Raw genomic sequence first — 20,939 nt, forward strand, 5'->3', positions numbered from 1 at the left:
TCTTTCAGCTGCAAGTTCGTAAAGAAGTTTTGTCTTTGGTTTTTCGTAAGGGTTATTGCCGGAGGGCGGCCAAGGGGGATTGATGCAGAGTCAAAATCATCGTCGCCGACTGCGAATGCAGCCTGTGCTGCTCGACGTTCTTTCCGGTTTCGAGGAGGCATATGATGTGTTATATTGTTGCCAGAGCAAACTGCGGGCTCAGAGTAAGCTAACGGGGGTGCATTCGTCGGTTCAAATGAGCGAGGAGGGCCCGGCACAAGATTGATGCCGGGGTTGCGATATTTTAAGGTTGTAAACTTTAATTAAGCTTATCTAAATCAAGTAAGGCGCCGCGAGCCCTCTTCGGAACAATGGCAGGTTGCTGATGATCATCTTTGCACATGCATATTATTGGTTAATTCACCTTCATTAACCCAATGCCCATCAAGGTATTCAATTGGATGCTGCTTTCGGTGACCTCGAAGTCGAAGAATGACTGAGCGGAACGATTCTAATCTTGGTTGTTAACTATAAGTTACGTCGTCGATCAGGCCGCTCACCCCATCAATAGCATATTGAGCAACCGTTCCATTTCAGACCTCTCATCGGCGTTATGAACTTATCTGTTTTCAGACGGGGGCGTACTGAGAATTCCTTGAAATTGATCAAAATATTTTCAGTGGTGTACTTATGGCAAGGCAAACCCATGCATGTCCCCAAAGCAGAGCGCGTCGTGCAGCAGGTACAAGGGAACGCTTCAACGAACATGGAGGCGGGACCCATAATCTTTTTTGAAATCGTGCATTACTTCGGATTATGGCACCCGATCAGCCTGACGCCAGAGATTTAGAGATTTAAGATGGCTGTCCCGATAATCGTCTCCTCGATATGCGTGCCAGTCGCATCCGGGCCAATATAAAAGGATATGCTATGTGGTTACTTCTGAGCTTCGTAACAAGTGGCTATAAATTGGCTCTTGTATCCTCTCCTTGGCCTAACTGGTAATTGGAGGATCAAAAACAATGTCGATATTGTATAGTCTCACTCGTTTTTTGCTCAAGGCAGGTAGGTCATCCTATATTAATACATGATAAGCTATCTACAGACAACTGATATTCTAACTCGAAAGTGCAGCTCTATGAACATATCTATTGACGTTGTGCTATGACATCATCCATCCATCTGAAAGGGTGCCCATTTTTCTAAATCTAGATCGCATTTGAGATTTTTTTTTGGGCCCCCTCACGCATTGAGATGCCAACCAACGGAGAATTGTATAGTAGACCGCTAAGTGACGGAGCCATTAATACGGATAATTTGGGGAATGCATGCTACGCAAAGAGGAATTCAACCCATGCCATTGTCCAACCTCAGCAGAATGGCGGGGTGCAAGCATTTGGCGAAGGGGGAGGTGCTTGGGAAGTTGTCCTGCTCCCAGTCACTACCAACCCGATAAAGAGGGACGATGAGGATCTCGAGGTCCATTGGGATGGCCCGGATGACCCAGCGAATCCGCGAAACTTCCCTCCGATCCTGCGATGGTCTATGGTTATTATCATATCACTCTGCTCCTTGTGCACGTAAGCGCCAACCCCCCTGATGAGAAACATTACCACAAGGTCTCGGTCTCTTTGAGTCTAACGAAGCACAGAATTTGCACATCTGCATTATACACGATGACATATGGACAAATCACGGTGGAATTCAACTGCTCCAGGCTCACTGCCACTCTGGGCTTGTCGCTCTTTATCTTGGGTCTTGGGGTTGGGCCCTTGTTCCTCGCGCCATTGTCCGAAGTAAGTCCCCGTTTTCCCGTTTTGTTGATCACCTAATAATATATGTACGTGTACATACAACAAGTAAGCAATCTAATAACGCCAATCAATCGAGTTGCAGTTATATGGCCCGCTGCCCGTTGTACCTGGTAGCTATGGCACTCTTCGTTCTATGGCTTATCCCGTGCGCTACCGCACAAAACATTCAAACAATGCTCGTCGCACGCTTCTTCGGTGGATTCTCGAGCAGCGCATTCATGACCGTGGCTGGAGGGTCGATTAGCGATCTCTTCTCGCACGATGAGTTGCAGCGGCCCATGATGGTTTATACGGCGACTCCATTCCTAGGCCCCATCATTGGACTGGTGGTTGGCGCGTTCATTAACCAATACACCTCCTGGTAAGTGAATAATACAAAATAACTCTCTCTCTCTCATGTCAGCTGTTTTAAAACGCGAGGATTTCGAGCTAATTGGGCCATGGCTACCATTAATTGATTAATCGCAACGCGAAGGCGATGGTCCTTCTACTTTGCTATAATCTGGAGCTGCGTCCTGCTGATCTTCATGGTCCTTTTCATGTCGGAAACGTACCATCCGGTTCTCTTGCGGCATAAAGCACAGAGGCTGCGAAAGGAGACCGGCCGTGCTTATTATGCCTGGATCGAAAAGTCCGATAAATCAATCGTGACGGAGGTGATGTGGTCATTCTCGCGCCCGTTGCAGTTGCTATTACTCGAACCAATGGTGACGTGTCTGTGTGTTTATACATCCATAGCCCTTGGAATGCTCTACCTCTTCCTTGACGCCTTCTATACCATATTCACCAACAACTATGGTTTTGAGCTATACCAAGTCGGCCTATCGTTTCTCGGTTTGCTTTTCGGGACAGTAACTTCCGCTGCGACCCATCCATTCTGGAACGGGAATTACCGACGCCTTGTGCGGAAGCGGGAGGCGAGTGGAGGAGAGCCAGGGGCCAGCGAACCGGAATACAGATTACCCCCTGCAATTGCATCTTCGATTTTGCTTCCGCTGGGCATGTTCTGGTTTGGCTGGACGACGCACGGATCCATCCACTGGATCGTCCCGATTATCGGTAGCAGCTTCTTTAGTGCAGGGTATGTATTGTCAGAAAATATCCGGAACAAAACCAGCGATTTTTTTTTTTTTTTGTTTTTTTTTTTTTTGACCCGCTAAATGACATAACTACATAATCCAGTGTCGTCCTAGCATTCAACGGGGTCCTAACCTTCCTTGTACATGCGTACCCGGTGTATTCGGCGAGTGCCATGTGTGCGAACATGATCCTCAGGAGCATCTTCGCCGCCGCATTCCCCATATTCGGCGTTCAGTGTAAGCCATCATGCGCATGTTTAATATAATATGACCCCCTTTTCAAGTTCTTTTTATATGACCCGGTACCAACCAACCAACCTATTCTCCGCGAGGAAAAAAAAAAAAAAAACGAAAAAACGAAAAATTTTAGTGTACGAAAAGCTCGGAGATCAATGGGCAACGTCGCTTCTTGGGTTTGTGACTGTTGCAATGATGCCTTTTCCGTGAGTGATGATGGCTGGAAATCTAATCTAAAACCCTCCCCGTTTTTTTTTTTTTTTTTTTTTTCCACACGTTCATGTTCATGTTTCATCCCCCCCCGCATCCGCATCGCCCTAATACTAATATCTCCGTAGCTACCTGTTCTATAGATACGGGGCACGACTCCGGGCAAAAAGCCGCTGGGCAGCAAGAGGCCATTTTAAAAGATGAACTGATTGATTATGATATTATTATATGTGGGCGGCTGGCTTGGAGCTTGTTCCTTGGGGGGGGGGGGGGTTTCGTTCGATTAACTATTCATTGTAATAACACTGCGCTACTTATTGAGTTAAGCAAAATCCATAGCATGGAGTCCGTTTTCTTGCTGAATGAATGAATGAATGACATCCGCCGTTCCCACGTTCCACGTTCGACAGGAGTCTTCTTGCGGAAAGCTGATTAGAGATTAGAGTGATCCCTAACTCACCGCCGGCTTTCCATAACTGCATGGGAAATAAATCCACCCACCTCCCATATACCATATAACAACCAAGTGAGGTGAGTCCGCTTCAATCTCAATTGTTCCTCTTGTCCTTGTCCTATATTGTCAAACGTGACTGGCCTGGCTGGAGCTGGAGCTGGAGCTGGAGGGGGGTTGTTACTTAGTAGTAGATGGCACTTGTTAGGATATTATGAGGGGGTTAGTTAGAGGGTTATGAGGGATGTATATGTGAGAGCTGTGGCTTTTGACCAAAAAAAAAAAAAAAAAAAAAAAAAAAAAAAAAAAAAAAAGAGAGAGAGAGAGAGAGAAAAGAAAGAAAAGAAAAGAAAAGGAAAAGGAAAAAGAAAAAAAGAAAAACAATGGAAATCGACCATCTATTATCGATTGCAGATATGAGACATGGAGATGCAACAGTGGCGGCCAGGCGATGAAAGCGGATAGTATGATGGAGTATGTTTATGTTCAAGTGGATAAGCAGAAATGTATGTAGTTAGATGAATGTATTAAATGCAGATAGATCTAATCTCGAATCATTTCTATTTTGACCCAAGTCTCTAACAAACTCGTTTTTCTTTTTATTTTATTTTAACCTGTCCTTTTTTTTTCCCCTTTCCTTCCTTTCTTTTTTGTTTTAAACCCATGAGCATATAAGGAAAAGAGTGGAGTGTGGAACGCCTATTATTGGCAGTTTGGGGGGGGAGGGAGGGGAGGGTGCGTTCAGTATTGTTAACGGAACCCTTTTACCAAACAACAGGCAGCTCCGTTATGCCCACATCAGCGTCGGGAGGGGAATACTTGACCTCGGAGAGCGGGATGCCGAGCTTCAAGTTCGGCAGTCGTCGGAATAGTGTTGCTGTTTTTGTGGGGTTTAAGACGTAAGACGTTAGTGGACCAGTGATGAACTGTAGGAATATATGCACCATGTCTGCTTAAGGTAAGGACGACTTACAGAAAACAACCTCAAGTTCGGTGCGAGCCAGTCCCTCAGCGACGCAAACATGCTCGCCATATCCGTAGCCAAGCGCTACCTCAGAGCCACGCGTGCGGTGCATGTCGAAGACGTCTGGGTTGGGGAAGATGTCTTCATCTCGGTTGCCGGACTGGGTGGCGGCAATTATACCTTCGCCTGCTTTGATGAGCTGTGACGGAGAAAACATAACCGAGTTAGCATTTGGGTACAAGCACCTCGGTTTCGGAAGCTGGATGCAAAAATGGTATACGGAACAGAAACGTACATGGCCGCCAAGCATGATATCCTCTTTAGCAACGCGCCTCGTGGCCATTGCTGATGCTGTGTGGTAGCGACAGAGCTCTTCGACGAATTTGGGTGCGAGTGATGGATTGCCTTTGAGATCTGCGAGTTGTTTGGGATGTTGAAGAAGGGTGACGATGCCCTGAAGTTCATTCATTAGGAACATAGTCATTTTGCACATGACTACATGTACGTAGTGCTCAGCTGCGAGAACATACAAGCGAAATCATGTTCACCAAGGTGGCGTTTCCGGCAACAAGCATCAAAAAGGCGATTTGGATGACATCAAGTCTGTCGATGTGGCCCGGTTTAAGCTTTCATTATGGGGTTTGTTAGTCGATACATTTGCTTATGCATATATATACACAATCCACTGGGAAATAGGAAAATATCAGAATTACCTGCTCCACAACAAGTTTGCTAATCATATCGTTTCCTGGCTTTTCAAGTCGCTTATCAGCCAAGTTGCCGATGTAGTCCAGGAGTTCCCTATTGTCATTCGGAATTCGATCAGCATGCATGACCTAACCGGATACCCGAGAAAAAAAAAGAGAAAAAAACAAAGCAGCTCACTTATTGGCATTAGACGCAGCTGCTGCGGTGGAACTTCCATTACTACGGACGGCGTTACACTCAGTGAGGTATGCCAGATCTTCCTTTGGCACACCCAGGATCCCGTATATGATCTAATTCGTGGCGATGTAAATAAAGTAGTTAGGTCAGTTTCCACAAAAAAAAAAAAAAAAAAAAAAAAAAAAAAAAAAAAAAAAAAAAAACTCCGCCCTGGAAATCCAGCTTCCAAAAACAGAAACAGAAACTAACATAGGATGGCAGCGGTAGAGCAAACTTCTCGACCAAGTCAACGGGCTTCTCGCAACCCTGCTTTATTATCTCATCGAGAAGGGCGTCTGCAGTGGCTTGGATATGCGGGCGCATTGTCTCAGAAGATTCCCTTGTGAAAAGGGAGGCAACCATGTTCCTGCATAGAGAGTATGTGCGGTGAGCTTGATGTAACAGTTCAACCTAACAGTTCAACCTTCCAAGCCAAGAAAAGAAGGATAATCTTTCAAACCTTTGACGCCCGTGGTCTGGAGGGTCCATGTCAACGAAAGTAGGGCGGTTTTTGGCAGCCTCCTTGCCGCCGGGATTCATTTCGGGAAAGCCAGCGCGTGTCCGTTCCTGCAGAAGATTAGAATAGAATAGTTGGGATGCCGGCCTTTTACTACTAGACATTCTTTTGCACTCTCAGGCTCAGGATATCAAGATCAGGGGGTCAGGGGGTCAGGGGTTCATACCTTGGACAGACGTGAATCCGTGAGAACACTGCAGATATCCTTATGTTTGACAACCAGCCATGGCTGACTGTTGTCCCAGAGAGTGACTCTGGACACGGGGTTTGTGGCTCTGAGTTTCGCATATTCCAGCGGCGGGATAGCTCCGGACGGGCGAGAGAAGGGGAATTTTGGAGGCGCTAAACGTTCGACAGATTACACATCTCTGATTTTAGCAGCTCCACATACGGTGTATAGCGATGGAAGTGCCTGGGGCCACCTACCGGCCTCGGTGGACAAGTTGCAGCGCTGGTTTCGGGCGACAATGGCTGATCGGGCAGGAATAACTGATTTAGACCTAGCAGACAGACAGACAGACACACATGTTGGTGAGCAGAGCTGTAGTATATGAAGATGACAAAACAGCTAGAAGACTAGACTAGACAAGACTAGACAAGTGATCCAGTCAGTACCTGCAAGATACACACAACCCTCTGGACGATGCGTTCTCCATGGAACGCGACCAAGCGATCCGGGCAAACCGGGACTCCATCATGGCGGGCTATGTGTACAAATCGAAACCTGTAAACGGGGAGGAATAAAAGGAAGCTCAATTGTTGCGGGTTGCGGAGGAGCAGCGGAAGTTGGCCTGATCCATGGCTCGCAGTGGCCCAGAGGTATTTATATACGGCAAGAAAGATATCCAGGATAGGAAAATAATAGTAACCAAGTGAAGCAGTAAAACACGCCCCGGGAAACGTCAAACGGCATGGACAGGGAAGACTTTGCAATTGATCCACTTCCATTGGCTCCGTTGGCCAGGCAGGTGGAAGGCAGGTGGAACCACGATCACACCACCTGGACCAGGCCCCCCGACGTCCATGCTGATGACGCTGATGATGGCGAGGATGATAGGGAGGAGGACGCCCGCTGCCTCGCTCGGGGAATGCCGGAGGAGTGCTCCATCGCGGGGGGAAATAACGAAAGATATAACGGCCTAGCAGAGACTGAGCGTGTTTGTGGACTCGGTGGAGCAGGCTATGAGCTGGCTATGAGCAGGCTATGAGCAGGCTATTCCGCATATTTATCAAACCAAGCACGCAACAATCGCGCGAGGGGGCTCGGGAAGGGCGGCACGGCGGATCGACGAATCGGATGGCGGCAGTGACATACCGGCGTCATCTGGCGCGTGCGCAGCCAACGGGGAAGGAAGCAGCGGTTGGATCTGCCGGGCGTCCAGACAGACCGTCCAGACCGTCCAGAGCGTGCCGACGCGCCAATTCGCCAATTCGCCAATTCGCCAATTCGCCAATTCGCCAATTCGCAGGGCAAGAAAGTACCCGGTGGCCGCCGAATGAGCTGCGGAGGGTGACAGCGGGTGGGAAATTGGTGGGAATCGGGGAGCCAGCATATTGGCCAGCCATTGGCCAGTGTTGCGTCACTGGGCTGCCGTTATTAGGGGAAGGGAAAGGGAAGGGAAAGGACTTCCCCCGTCGAGCGTTTCCAATACCATGAGCAACCAGTATTCACTCCTTCCACTATTCATTGCCCTCCGCGGAGCAACTGGTGGGTGATCCTGGACAAATCCTCAGCGTTTGCCTTGTCAGGTTATCTGTTGTCCAGTGGCCCTCCCCAAGGTGTCCAGCTCCTCTGGGCCGAGACAGGCGCATAGCATGCATCTGGGCGCATTTTGTGACTGCTTAACGCCCTGGACTGCAGTGCCCGTGGAAAACTTTTGCAGGTCACCCGCTGCCCGACGACGCCACACCTGTCCCTGCCACAAGCAAGGGGAGTGGTTATTATATTTTATTATATTTTACCATCGCTGTTGCGTTCGTTCGTGAATCGGCTAGGGTGTTAGGTCGACCCCGGGGTTTCATGGGGAAAAGCACAATCCCATTCTCCTATTCCCGGACTCGTTGTGCAAAGGATGATTATTATTATGACCAGGTGGAGGCGGGGAAGGGACCCAACGGACCCAACGGATCCCCTTTGCTGAGTATATCATTTTCCATTTCTCTTGGCGATAATAATTTAACTACTCCGTACAACTAACTACAACTATATCGTGGTCACTGCATGAGAGAAAAAAAAGGGCATTACATATTGATCATGCTTTTGCCTTCCAACCCCCTGGTGGTCCTCCTCACCTCAAAAAAAAACTTTCTTGGACCTTGGACATTGGACATTGAACCCTTGTGGTGATTCGGAGCTTGTAAAGAACTTCAAATGCCACACCACGCCTATATGCTAGGAGAGTACCAGTACCCTCCCTGTAGGGTGTATCCTGAAAATGCAAAAGTCATGCATGACATGACCCTCCTTGTATACTGCCAACTCCAACTACCATGTTTCCATCACCCTTTGTCGCCTTTAGCTACGGTGACAGAGGGACTATCGGAAAATTGCGATTTGATGAGATGAGTTAGTTAGTTATCCAAAACTACATCCATCGAAGCTCGGGATATGGCAACCGTACAATGAAAACGCGAAGTGAAACGGAGAGAGACATCCCCTTTTTTTCTTGAACGGCGGAACTAGTTATGGCTTCGATCGAAAACTTTGAATTTACTTCTTCCATCACCCAACTCCTCCCTCATCCCATCTCATCTCCTCTCCTCTCTTCTCCTCTCCTCTCCTCTCCTCTCCTCGATCTCTCGATTTCTCGATCTCCGCCAGCCGCTGCTATGTGGGGAGAGTAACGAAGGATAATAGCGATGCAGGTTGTCAGGGGTTCTCCACTAGTTAGTTTAAAACTACGTGGTCACTTAAAAAAAAAAAAAATCTCAAATTTTCCACTGGTGTTTTTCTAAATTTGATTTTTTATTATATCGGGTCGTTAAATGTCGTCAAATATCCGTCCGTATCCTGAAAAGCCAACAGCCAACAGCCAACAGCCAACAGCCAACAGCCAACAGCCAACAGCTAAGAAAGAAGAAAGAAGAAAGAAGAAAGAAGAGTTACACACAAGTATATTGGAACCAAGCAGATAAGAGGAGCAAAACACAGCAATGTAAAAAATTCAAAAAAGGGGAAAGACAGGTTACCAGGTCACAGGCCACACAGGCCACAGATCACCCGAAAGCAGAGAATCAAGGGCGAAACACGAACGTATAAAAAAAAGCAAGGATAATAGAAAAGGGAATAACCAAAGCCAAAAAGGAATAACAGGTAAGCACGCTCAAAAGTGTAATGCTCTCTAACTCCAGAAAAATGTCCAAAAAAAAAAAAAAAAAAAAAAAAAAAAAGGAAGGAAAGAAAGAAAAGAGAAAAATAGGACTAATACCAATAATAACTCCGAAAACGGAATCCTTTCCCTAATGCCAACGAGTAAAGCCACGGTGAAAATAATATATCGATGTACACCTCGCTCAAGGGCCGAGCCGCAAACAAGAAAACCCTCCTCCGAAAATTAAAATTAAAAAAAAAAAATTAATAATAAAATAATAATAAACATAAGTCGTCATCACTTCTTCGCATTCCGCCTCGCAGCCGCCGCGGCAAGCATCTTCATCGACATCGGCGCATCTTCACCAGGAAGATAGAGCTCGACGAGTTGAAGAGTTTTGCCCGAGCAGAATTCGCGATCGTTGAATAGATCCTGCAACTCCTTGCAGGTGCGGATTTGGAAGGTCTTGCATGTACCCGGCGTGGCGCCGAAGACTGCAGCGATGTCGTTGAATTTCCAGGGCTGGATGTCATTGTAGGCCGCGTGCATGCCGTGGACGTATCGCTCGATTACGTAGCCGTTGTTGCAGATTATGAAACTGTGGCCAAGAAGGTTAGTTTTGGTGTGCATTGATGGAAATATGCCGCCCTCGTTTTTGGATGGGATTGTTTTCGGAGAAAAAGGATGACTATAACTATTAAAGTTAGGGGAGGGGGAAAGGGGGAAGGAAGCATACATTGTAGGGGTGAGTTTATGACGAATGATCGTGCTCAGTTCCTGGGCTGTGAGTTGGAAACTGCCATCGCCAATGAACAGCACCGTTCTTCGAGAGGCGTCCGTCATTTCTTCAGCTGCCAACGCAGCGCCCTGGCAGGCACCCAGCGAGAAACCAATACTGCTCCACAGAACAGAGCTTATCCCGATGGTGCCTTTTTCTGAATCTCGTTTCCACACGCCAAAATTTAGAGGTTCCCGCCTCAGTGATAACGATGTCATTGGTTCTTCAGGAACTCCGCGACTTTCGGCCAGAGCCAGTCATGGGTCAACTCCTGGTTATCAGCAATATCCTCCTCCACTCGCTTTCGTTTGGCAGGGTTTAACGGTATTTGTGCTGGGATATCTAGCGTGTCGAGGGCGTTGACCAACCGGCGCAGAACCCCTTTCATCCTGACGCCCGGGAACTCCGAAAATCCAACAATTGTCTTTTCAGCGTGGAACTCGATATTTGTAATCTGGTCAACTTTTGACGTGAAGCAGCCAGTATTTATGTCGGATTTAAGCGGGCCGATGCTCAGGACAAGGTCTGATGCGTGGAAATGTTCGCGGATGATCGAGGTAGATGCTTCTCCTACATAGATTCCTTGGAACTGAGGCAGCGTCTCGTCGACTGCCCCTTTCCCCATGGGTGTGACGAAAGTAGGAATGTTGGATTTGGTGATGAACTCGTTAATGTCGTTGGTAACCTACCGCCTCATGATGGTTTATGTTAGCACAAATTCGTATTTATTCCGATAGTCAGGGTTAGAATTGGTACTTACATGATGCCTTAACGCTAAAAGATCAACAAGCAGTGCTGGCCGTTGGGCAGTTTGGATCAGCTTTGTAATCAAGTCGACAACGTGTGATTCCCGTTTATGATCATTGGGAGGGACACTCAGGTCGATCGGATATTTCAACCGATCTCCATCCACTTTTGCCTGAACCATATTGGTAGGTAGACTAATGTAAACCGGGCGGCTTTTTAGGATGCAGGCTCGCAGAGCGTTGTCAACCATGGCAGCTGCACTTGATTGATCATCTAGAATGGCAACAGCGCACGAAACACGTCTACTCATTTCTGCAAACACCTCGAAGTTGCCATCTCCAAGTGTGTGGTGAAGGAGAATTCCATCCTTCTGGGACGCGGTTGACGGCGAGCCTACGATGTGGATCACCGGAACGTACTCAGAATATGCTCCGGCAATAGCGTTGATAGCTGACAATTCGCCAACACCAAACGTGGTGATCATGGCCGAAACACCTTTCACTCGAGCATATCCATCAGCGGCATAACCTGGGCAGATCGTACACGGGTCAGCTGCTCGTTTCCAGTCTTGAAGTAATGTTGGGAGATTGTAAGGGGTGATAAGTTGAACACATACCTGCATTCAGTTCGTTGGCATTGCCAACCCAATCCAGGCCAACCTTGGGTAAATAGTCGAGGGCTATCGAGACAAACACAATTAGCCGTCAGCTAAGCTCTCAGAAAACCAGAGGTAGAAGAAGGTGTTAAAACCCGAGAAGAGAATTTGAATGAGAGCTGCTCACCAACCAAATTGTAATCACCCGGCAGGCCATGGACAGATCGGATTCCTAGCTCATAGAGACGACGAAAGAGGTATTCTGCTAAGTCGATAGAATTCGAATGGCCATTCGAATGGCCATTAACACCGTTGACGGCCTTGACGCCAGTTGGCTGAATGGTCTCTGCATTTGGTTCACCCATGCGGGCAGGGCTGTCAACGGTAGCTGGCATTTGTCTTTGGATCGTATCACCAACAGACATCGGAAGGAATATATGGATAGAAGAAACACTGACACTGAATACAAATGAGGAGAGAATGAAAGAGGCTGCAAACCTAATGGGACAGTGCCGTCATTCATATCGGCGATGAGGAAACAGGCAAAACGAGCAAGCCATAGATAGATAGCTCTGGATGGAGCGCCCGATTTCCGGATTTGCCATGTTTGGAGCTTCCCACAGCGCACCGTGATTCCGCTGCATCACAGGGCCAAGGAAAGCGCCAGCCGATGCCAGCCGGTTATTTTGGGGATAGGAAGATCTGTGGTTTGGAGCCAAAAGGAATATTCTAGTCGTTTTTGATCCAAGTTGCCAAGCGCAGCCTCATCCTAAAGCTAACGTCCTGTAGCTGCTCATTGGTCCAGAGGCTGGTGTGGGTCGCTTCAGCGGCAGTTTACGCAGCCTGATGATATCATCCATGTAGCTTGAATTGTGCACATTGTTGCCCTTACCGCGATCAGGCGGGTTTACGAAGGACACAAAACACTTTGCCAAAAGTTTGACCTTCATGCCTGAGAAGAGGGGGTAAACGCCACCATGCCCTACGCTTTGACATCCAGATATCATCCAGATAGCACCCAGATAGTAGATAGCACCCAGAGTATTTCAGGTTAAAGTCTCTGTCTGAGTCAAAAACATTCCGCGCTTAGCCGCTTCAAAGGGCCTTGTCTTGGCAGCCAAGCCGAAGAGAGCCGATAATAGCCTCCAAGAGCCCTTCGCGGAACGGCGCCGCGGAACGGAGCCGTGGAACCAGAACATTAGAAGAAGCTCCTGGAGGGAAGAACCAAACACCCATTCCTAGTACTTATCCATTCAGGAGATGTATCTCCACCTCCCCAAGGGGCTGCTTTATGTCTTATGTGATTGACAATGATTGACCACCGTTAAACACTCTTTGTCTACTATATCGCTATTACGGAGAACAGTCATTGTCCTATCAAGGGGCTGGCGGGTTTGATGAATGGGACAGGCGCAGCATGTGAGACAACTGAGTACTATCTATGGGCAGGGATGTAAGGATGTAATCTGTACAGACTCCTTCTTGAATCCTCTTAGCGCCAGCACTGGGTATGGATTGCTTGTCTTTCTTCGCATCTTCTACTGATATTCCATCATCACTGGGTTCTATTTCTCGCTTTCAAAACATCACCAATGACATGACTTTATAATTTTCCTGTTCTTCTGCTTGTACTTGCTTTGTTCTGCCACATGGTTGGTCAACAATGCGAAGATGACAAACTATACCACCTGTATAAATGAAGTGTTCCACTGTGAACTGACCTTCGTCCAAGAGGGCAGGTATACATTTTGCTTGATACGACCCATTCCATTTCTGGCCTGCAGGGGAACATAAGTGTATTTGAGAGACAAGGGACCAAAAAAAAAAAAAAAAAAAAAACAAAGAAGAAAAGATGATAAGAATAATCAAACAGCAGCAACATATGCCAAAAATATGCCTTCAATTCTATCAATTTGGGTTGAACTTCTGGTGGCTTTCCAATCACATGCCGGTATGACCGTAATGGCAAATGTGCTATTTGTGATGCTCGTATTCAGGCCCCGGATATATGACGCCTTTTTTTCTTGACGCTTCTGGGATTCTTTCTTTATATCACGTTTGAGCACAATCTGATGACAACTTGAATTACAAGTGCCCCTCTGTCGCTTCTCGTTCTGATTGGGAGTTTGGCTGAGAGACGGCGCCTGGTGGTATTTCTAGGCTCCCGTTTATAGCTAGCTAGCTATCCATGATCCATCTAAACTCACTTGTCCAACTGCAGTTCTCATCGATCAAGCAACATATACACAATCAATCGAAAGATATTTATCCGAGCGTGGCTACCATCCTATGCTATGCCACAAAAAGTGGTTCGTCCCACCATTCTTTTCTGCTCTTAAGTCTCCCTTCAGTCTGTTCAAGAGCCAAGCATCTCTGCAGAAGCATAAAAATCTTGTAGAATATCCTCTTAAATATTATTTTTCAATAATATTTTTTACTAAAGCAATTGAAATCTAATCGGCTAGTAGAACTTGGATGAATAATTAAAGGGTTTATTCGGATTCCGATAAGCAGTCAATCTTGGCATCCTATCGCTCGCTAGAATGCCACGTGACCACACTATGTAGGAGGATAACGTTCTTCATCATTTTCTAAACTACAGTACTGTAACTACGCGAGAGCAATACAATATGTTGGGGGGCACGTGATAGGGTAGCCGTAGTACCACCCCCCCCATGCTACAGCGCCGCCAATGCACTGCCGCCCGGGGCCCCCCTTTGCTCAATTCTTCTAAAAACGCAATAACAATTAATTACAAGATTTGGACCCTGATTTCCTCTTTGGGAATAGATGCCTGTACAGCAATAACTGTAAAAAACAGGATAACACAAGCAAAATTCTGTAATCTGCTGTACCACTATTACCTTCAACCTTTTTTTCCAATCTCCATTCACCCAATTCTTTTAACAAATTCTTCAAAAGCAGGCCTTGCCAGTGGCTTGGTGAGGCCGTCAGCTATATTGACTGTAGAACCAACATGTTCCATCATAATTTCATCTTTTTCAATCAAATTGTGGAGAATATACTATCTAATCTCAATATGATGCAATCTTCTTGTTAAGGATTCTCTTTTCACTAGATCTACCACTCTCTTGTTGTCAATTCATAAATGTAAGCATATCTTCACTTTTCTCTCTATCAATTCAGCATTATATAACATGTCATTCAATCAGATTACTTCACATACTGCCTCACTCATTGTGATATACTCTGTCTCAATAATTGATTTTGCAACCGAGGTCTGCTGTTGCAACTGCTATGAGATTGATACTTCATTTAGCAGAATAATGTAATCTGTAATTAACTTATATTGAAGGTCTGCCTTTGCTCAATCTGAATCACTATACATGATAAAATTGAATTGTAAGCAGCGATGTTGGAAATAGCTGCTTATATTTCGGTTGGTCCTTAGGACTCTACGAGGATCAAGCAGTAGGAGATAATACGGTGATATATCGGAGAGGATTCGGATCAAGTAGTTAGATATTGAGGGTGTAGAACGTAGGGGTCAGATTATAACAGAATGATCCGCTGGTCCCTATAAGGTTGGACCAGCTGCTAGCTATATACACACAGTATTGTAAGCAGATCGAACTTGCTATGATGTAGATGGCGTAGTATGATGCAAGTGGCAAGATAATGCCTTGATTTCAAACCTGATATGACGTTGGTGGTGCTATGTTCGGCGATGTCATATCTTTAAGGCTATCGCTAATTCCGGCCTAGCACTAGCACCTTAGTGCGGGTTTCTTACATGAATCTCTCAACCATCTTCTTCTTGTATAGAATATCATGATTTTTTATTTTCTTGATATAATGTAAGATGTGTTTTAATACCACTCAGCATTTTTTTATGTGAATGTGAATTGAAATGTGAGAAATAATTGATTGCAAATATCAAATCTGATCTACTGTTTGATATCAAATACTGTAGCAATTCTAAATCTTAACAATATTTAATAGCAGTAAAATCATCATCTATTTTACTATCTTCATCTAATGAGAACTCTAGATGCATATCAGTCATCATCAATATATTGATTGAATTGATCTTGTTTATTTTAAAATTCTCAGGAATTTCATTGATATAATAGTTCTGAATAATTACTAAATCACTATTTATTTGACATTTTATTTTTTTCATTTCAAGATAGAGCTTATTCTCTTCAACATTCTATATCTCAAACTTTTTTACAATCTCTATTAATATTCAATTCAATTGCTGTTTTTGAACTTCTATTACTCAACAGTCATCAATGTGTAATGTTAGATAAATCTTACAAATAAAGTGATATAAAAATCCATCATCATACAGTGAGATTTTGAACTTTAAAGTGATAAGATGCTTTATTGCAAGGAAATACCACATTTCCATTATCTGCTTCATCTCATAAAGATTTTAACAGATTAGATTAATTAGACTCTTCTTATTATGTTTAATTTTTGTAGACAATTGCATATATATTATCTCATGTTGTAGCAGTATACTGTTCAAGAATATAGAGATGTAATTGATCACTTTAATTTTCATTTCTTTACTGCTGAAATCATAAATATATTTTGAGATATGAATTCTGATACTACTGCAGTGGATGCGCAGCTCAGAAAAATCCTTTGCAATGAGCTGAGTCTTCTCAAGAGTTGCCACCTGGATTCTGTTTTCTCTCTCTGTGTACATAGAAATCTCTCCAGCGTAGCACGTCTCCATGCCCTTCGGGAGGCTTCTGAAACACGGGCGCTGCCCGTGTTTTCTCCGGGACGTTAAACCTATACATACATACATACATACATGCATATTCAATGAGCAGTAGATTGCATCTCAGTTCATATTTTAAATGATGTAAATGGAACTTATCACTTGCATTTGTATATCTTGATCAATGTTGAAGATATGTTGATCATCATGATCACAGCTTGCATTATCTCACCTCACAATTTCTTAATCAATTTATTATCAAATAGAAAGTTTTTTATCTTTTTTATAATAATTTTGTTGACATATTCTGCAGAGTTATTTGATTGCAGTGTGTCAGATGTAGTTGTTTCATACAGAATTTCTCTGCTCTAATAGTAGACTTTCAGACTCTGATCATTAAACTCTGTAATAGGCGCAACGGAGATATCTATATTAGGAAATAGATACGTGGCGATAGATACGTGGCGATAGATACGTGGCGATGGCAATATTATCTATATAATGCTCGCTGATATCCGTGGATTTTAGGAGATCAGCGATTAGCTTTGAACAATAGAGATTGCTACCTTCTTAATATCCTTTGTGCGTACTTCACACTACTCTTGTAATTACTCTTGTAGCCTATCTCTTACAAACTCATTGCCATCATTTCAATGTAGAGTTTCTACATAGCATTATATAGTTACTTCAATGTCTGTGATGAAATTCATCAACTTCACAGTAGATTTATCTTTTAACATCATTAAAATTATTCATCAGTATTTTGTAACATCATTTATTATTTCTAGTTAATAACTAATACTCTTTTTAGTGAGTAGATCATTTTCATCAAAAAGTCTTTTTCCACCCTCTGCTAGATCAATGAAAAATCTTATCACTGATTTGATAGCTCACATCATAAGTGAAAAGATTGAACATATCATTTTTACTTGAACACAGATTTTGTAAAATGATAAAGTTTATTGATGTAAAAGGTGATGACAGTGTGAAGAGTGAATAGTAGAAGATAGTATATAGCGTAGTGGAAGATAATAACAATAGTAATTATAGTAGTAATAATAGTAGTGTAGCTGTAGCTAATCGCTAAGAAGGAAAAGAAAGAGAAAAAAGATGTGCAAAATACATACATCAATATATATATACATATAGAAATAGCAGTAGCGAGAGTATAATAGAAAGAGGCAAGAATAAATAAAGATATAAATAAAAATAATATAATAATAAGGAAATAATAAACAAGTGCATTATAATTGCCCCTTTTTTTTATAAGAGCTGCTTTCAGTGATTGTATAAATTGCTTGCTAGTAAATGTTTGCATTTTTGTATTGTAAGTGCTGCTTGTTGATAGCAGTGTATCAATCACATCCTCTATATAGCTTGTATACATGTTGTTATCATTTTTTAATGGGATAGAATTGGTGGATTCTTTGATTGTTAGAGGTTATGTATAGAGAAACAAAAAGAATTTGTTTTTCTTTTAAAATTTCTCTTCTTTTTTAATTTGATCATCATTAAAGCTTTTTACTCTTCTGTTACAATTTTTTCTCATTTCAAGAGAAATTTTTAAAATATCTTTATCAATTTTCTTCCTTTTTCTTTTCATTGAAATAAGTTTCTTTAAATATTTTAATTTTAAATAAGTCATTCTCTTAGTGTTTATCATGTATTATTACTGGTGTTCTCTGCTGATGATGTTATTAGTGTGATCACATGGTTCGTTAACTTGTTTTAGTATAGCATCATTCACTGATTACTTGTTATATTGCTCTAACTTTAACTTTAATGACATGATGCATAACAGTCAGATTTTGTGTGAATGTTGTGCTCTTAAATTTAAGATTGTTAATTTTTAATATATGTTGAAATCAAATATTTAAAAATGTTATGAGATTTATGTCTCTGTAGAAAAATTCTGCAAATTTATAAGTGTTTTTTTTAAATTTCTATTTTTTTTTCCCTTTCTTCGAATTTGTTTTTGGATAGATAGTAGTGCTCTTAACAATGTTGATATATTGATAATGATATTAAATGTGTGATACACCTCTTCTGAGGTGCATTATGTGCGGGTGAGTGTTTATTTTTGTGAGGGTGACAGTCAGAGAGAATATGGCCAGCCACAACATGCAAGCTAGACATCGGATAAGAAAAGATCCGGTTAACCAATAGGAACAATAGGTCTCGTGACATAGTGGATCACCTGGATCACTCGGATCACTCGAGTGAGCGGAGTGATCACAGCTATCCTCGCTCTGATAGCTATCTTGGCAAGAGCTATCCGAGCTACCCTCATGTATCTCGATGTATATAAACACACTCATTACCCTTAGGATCAAGAAGCTTATCTTCTTGATCACGATCAATTTCATCTTACTTACTTACTTTTCTACTACCTTTACTTATACTCAGTTACATGGTACGACTATAAGTTCACCTTAAGTATACTTCTTCACGACGCATACCTTAAGCCTTCGCCCCTACCTGTAAGCCCTACTAGGTACTCATACTGTTTACCTCAGGCCGCCGCCGTAGCTATTACTAGTCATCCTAGATATTCCTCTTGATGTTATATCTTAACCTGTGATAGTGGCACTACCTCCTGACTTAGTGAACAAGCTCAGCAACACTATATAAGCCCCGACCTTACCTTATACCAGTGAGAAGCTTGCTAGGTTAGAGACTCGGTAGCAAATGCATTTTGTTTGATGATGCTGTCTGCTCAGAACAGAGCTGGAATGAATGCTCTGTGATCTCAGCATTGAATGACAGCTGAGTTTGCAGAGATGCAGATTTTGAAGACAGTGTGCTACGCCTTGCTATGCTCCATGCCCACTCTGCTCACTTGCCTTACATTACATCATATCATATCAACACTTGCCTATTAAAGCAATAGCTATACATCATCCGTGAGCATAAATAGCTCATGTCATGACATAGATAAAGAATCAAGCTTATTACACTTTATAGAGTGCACCACAGTGATTGTATCTGATTCATTCAGAGCAGAGATATTAGAGAAAGAGGAGAGTATGGAGAAAAATATGAGAGTTTTGGAGATGTTAAGCTTTGAAGACTCTGTGATGAAGAGGTTGATTGAGGAGAGGTTGATTGAGAAGTCAATGAAGAAAGTTGTGAAGATGCTGATGGCCGCAGTGCAATGACATCTGTAGAGTAGAGAGAGCAGATGCCCCGGATGATGAAGAAGTGAAAGAAGAAGATGAAGAGAAATGCTTTCATTAATCAGATATATTAGAGAATGAATAAATTGACGAGAAAGAGAAGAAGTGAGAAGGTGAATGTCTTGTGAAATAGACATTTATCTATACCTCTATACTCAAAATGAGTGCTGGTAATTTATGAATACTGAAAGGAATATTGAGCAAGAGTGATGAAGAAAGGGAATGAGAGAGATGATGAAAGAGAGAAGAGAAAGTGAAAGATGAAAAGTGAGATAAAAGTGAATGAATTGAGAGTCTTTAGACTTTTCTTAAAACTCATTTCCTTTATTTTTTCCTTGCTTGTATTTTTTATTTATTTATTTATTTTTTTTTTTTTTTTAATATTTATTATACTTAAATTGAATCTTTTTTTTTTTTTTTCTCTTTTCTCTGATTATTATTATTATTATTTATTATACTCCGCCTTCATCCAATGGATATGCGGTTCTGCTACCATATGTCTAGCTAGGAAATATTTTCTTTCAATTCTCATATATCATTATTAAATTTTCAATCTGTTCATCTCACAAGATATTCTCATCCTTACAACTACCCACGAACGTAGGGGTACATTTGAATTTTCCACTTTTCCAACTGTTTTTCGTATAATTTTAACCCCCCAACCCGTTCAATATCATCGCACGCCCTCTGCGATTTCTCTACGTGTGTGTACTGCACAGGTTGAGTGGTCATGGAGCCCTCAACGCCCTCCCGTCCGCCCAAGGACATCGACACGGCCTACACCAGGCCACTGGAGCCGGAGTCACCGGCCAATTTTGTCGCTGGAAAGGCTGGCAAGAGGCAGAGGAAGACTGTCACAATGCCTCCCCCAGTCCTCAAAGGAGCCAGCGACAGCATCCCCACGGCCACCTCTCGGCTGCAGAAGCAGTTTGAGGAGGCTCAGCAGCAACAGAACCTGCAGCAGAAGGCTCTCATCAGATTGGCGAAGACTCTGGACAGCTGGGTTGAGGAGGAGAAGCAGTCAGTCAGTCAGAACTTTGCCCGAATCTTCTGTGAGAGGTTTGTCAAGTATGTGACAGCAGATCTGAATGCAGCATCAATTCTGAGAGGGGGTGCTGCCCCGGATACTCATCCGCAGCCAAATGCAGCAAAGACAGCTGCGAGGGAGCCGACTACCTGGGGCGGGTGTTGCTCAGAGGGGGGAAAAACTCTGCCCTCTCTGGGGTTGCCCCTGCCAAGACTGCGGCTTCCTTCGGCAGGGCAGCGTCTAGTGGAGCTAGCCTGCAGCCCAAAAAGCGTCAGTCAGCCAGGGGGCCCCACAGTGGGTATAAACATTCATGGAGGGACTCACGAGTCCTCGTCACCCTTCTAGCCAGAGAATCGGGGTCGTCCGGGCTTACAGCCATAATGCTGTGGCGGCAGGTAAATCCCCTGCAAAACCTTCCAGGGGGGGTGGGGGGG

General features: G+C 43.7%; 5 protein-coding genes across 5 annotated transcripts; 2 read left to right on the top strand and 3 right to left on the bottom strand.

Moving 5' to 3' along the window:
- Window positions 1-1,517: 1,517 nt before the first annotated feature.
- On the top strand, window positions 1,518-3,689 carry HCAG_02569 (conserved hypothetical protein; the record flags this gene model as incomplete). The annotated part of the gene is made up of 6 exons (XM_001542348.1): window positions 1,518-1,775; window positions 1,844-2,154; window positions 2,302-2,874; window positions 2,976-3,109; window positions 3,243-3,315; window positions 3,647-3,689. The coding sequence occupies 6 exons, from the start codon at window positions 1,518-1,520 to the stop codon at window positions 3,687-3,689; spliced, it is 1,392 nt and encodes a 463-aa protein (XP_001542398.1).
- An 879-nt stretch (window positions 3,690-4,568) lies between these two features.
- On the bottom strand, window positions 4,569-6,702 carry HCAG_02570 (cytochrome P450 55A3; the record flags this gene model as incomplete). Its single annotated transcript, XM_001542349.1, has 10 exons — window positions 4,569-4,696; window positions 4,744-4,933; window positions 5,030-5,188; window positions 5,265-5,360; window positions 5,448-5,535; window positions 5,620-5,732; window positions 5,869-6,025; window positions 6,119-6,225; window positions 6,342-6,517; window positions 6,693-6,702. 10 exons carry the CDS (start codon window positions 6,700-6,702, stop codon window positions 4,569-4,571), a joined length of 1,224 nt encoding a protein of 407 aa, XP_001542399.1.
- A 3,081-nt stretch (window positions 6,703-9,783) lies between these two features.
- Window positions 9,784-12,031, bottom strand: HCAG_02571 (pyruvate decarboxylase; the record flags this gene model as incomplete). Its single annotated transcript, XM_001542350.1, has 6 exons — window positions 9,784-10,084; window positions 10,223-10,504; window positions 10,633-10,949; window positions 11,025-11,539; window positions 11,628-11,690; window positions 11,794-12,031. 6 exons carry the CDS (start codon window positions 12,029-12,031, stop codon window positions 9,784-9,786), a joined length of 1,716 nt encoding a protein of 571 aa, XP_001542400.1.
- Window positions 12,032-15,821: 3,790 nt separating this feature from the next.
- Window positions 15,822-16,401, bottom strand: HCAG_02572 (predicted protein; the record flags this gene model as incomplete). Its single annotated transcript, XM_001542351.1, has 4 exons — window positions 15,822-15,842; window positions 15,920-15,984; window positions 16,095-16,144; window positions 16,388-16,401. The coding sequence occupies 4 exons, from the start codon at window positions 16,399-16,401 to the stop codon at window positions 15,822-15,824; spliced, it is 150 nt and encodes a 49-aa protein (XP_001542401.1).
- Window positions 16,402-19,082: 2,681 nt separating this feature from the next.
- HCAG_02573 (predicted protein) lies at window positions 19,083-19,460 on the top strand (the record flags this gene model as incomplete). The annotated part of the gene is made up of 3 exons (XM_001542352.1): window positions 19,083-19,100; window positions 19,193-19,205; window positions 19,267-19,460. 3 exons carry the CDS (start codon window positions 19,083-19,085, stop codon window positions 19,458-19,460), a joined length of 225 nt encoding a protein of 74 aa, XP_001542402.1.
- Window positions 19,461-20,939: the final 1,479 nt, after the last annotated feature.

The sequence above is a fragment of the Histoplasma capsulatum genome, genomic scaffold (assembly GCF_000149585.1).
Source record: "Histoplasma capsulatum NAm1 scaffold_2 genomic scaffold, whole genome shotgun sequence".
NCBI lineage: Eukaryota > Fungi > Ascomycota > Eurotiomycetes > Onygenales > Ajellomycetaceae > Histoplasma > Histoplasma mississippiense.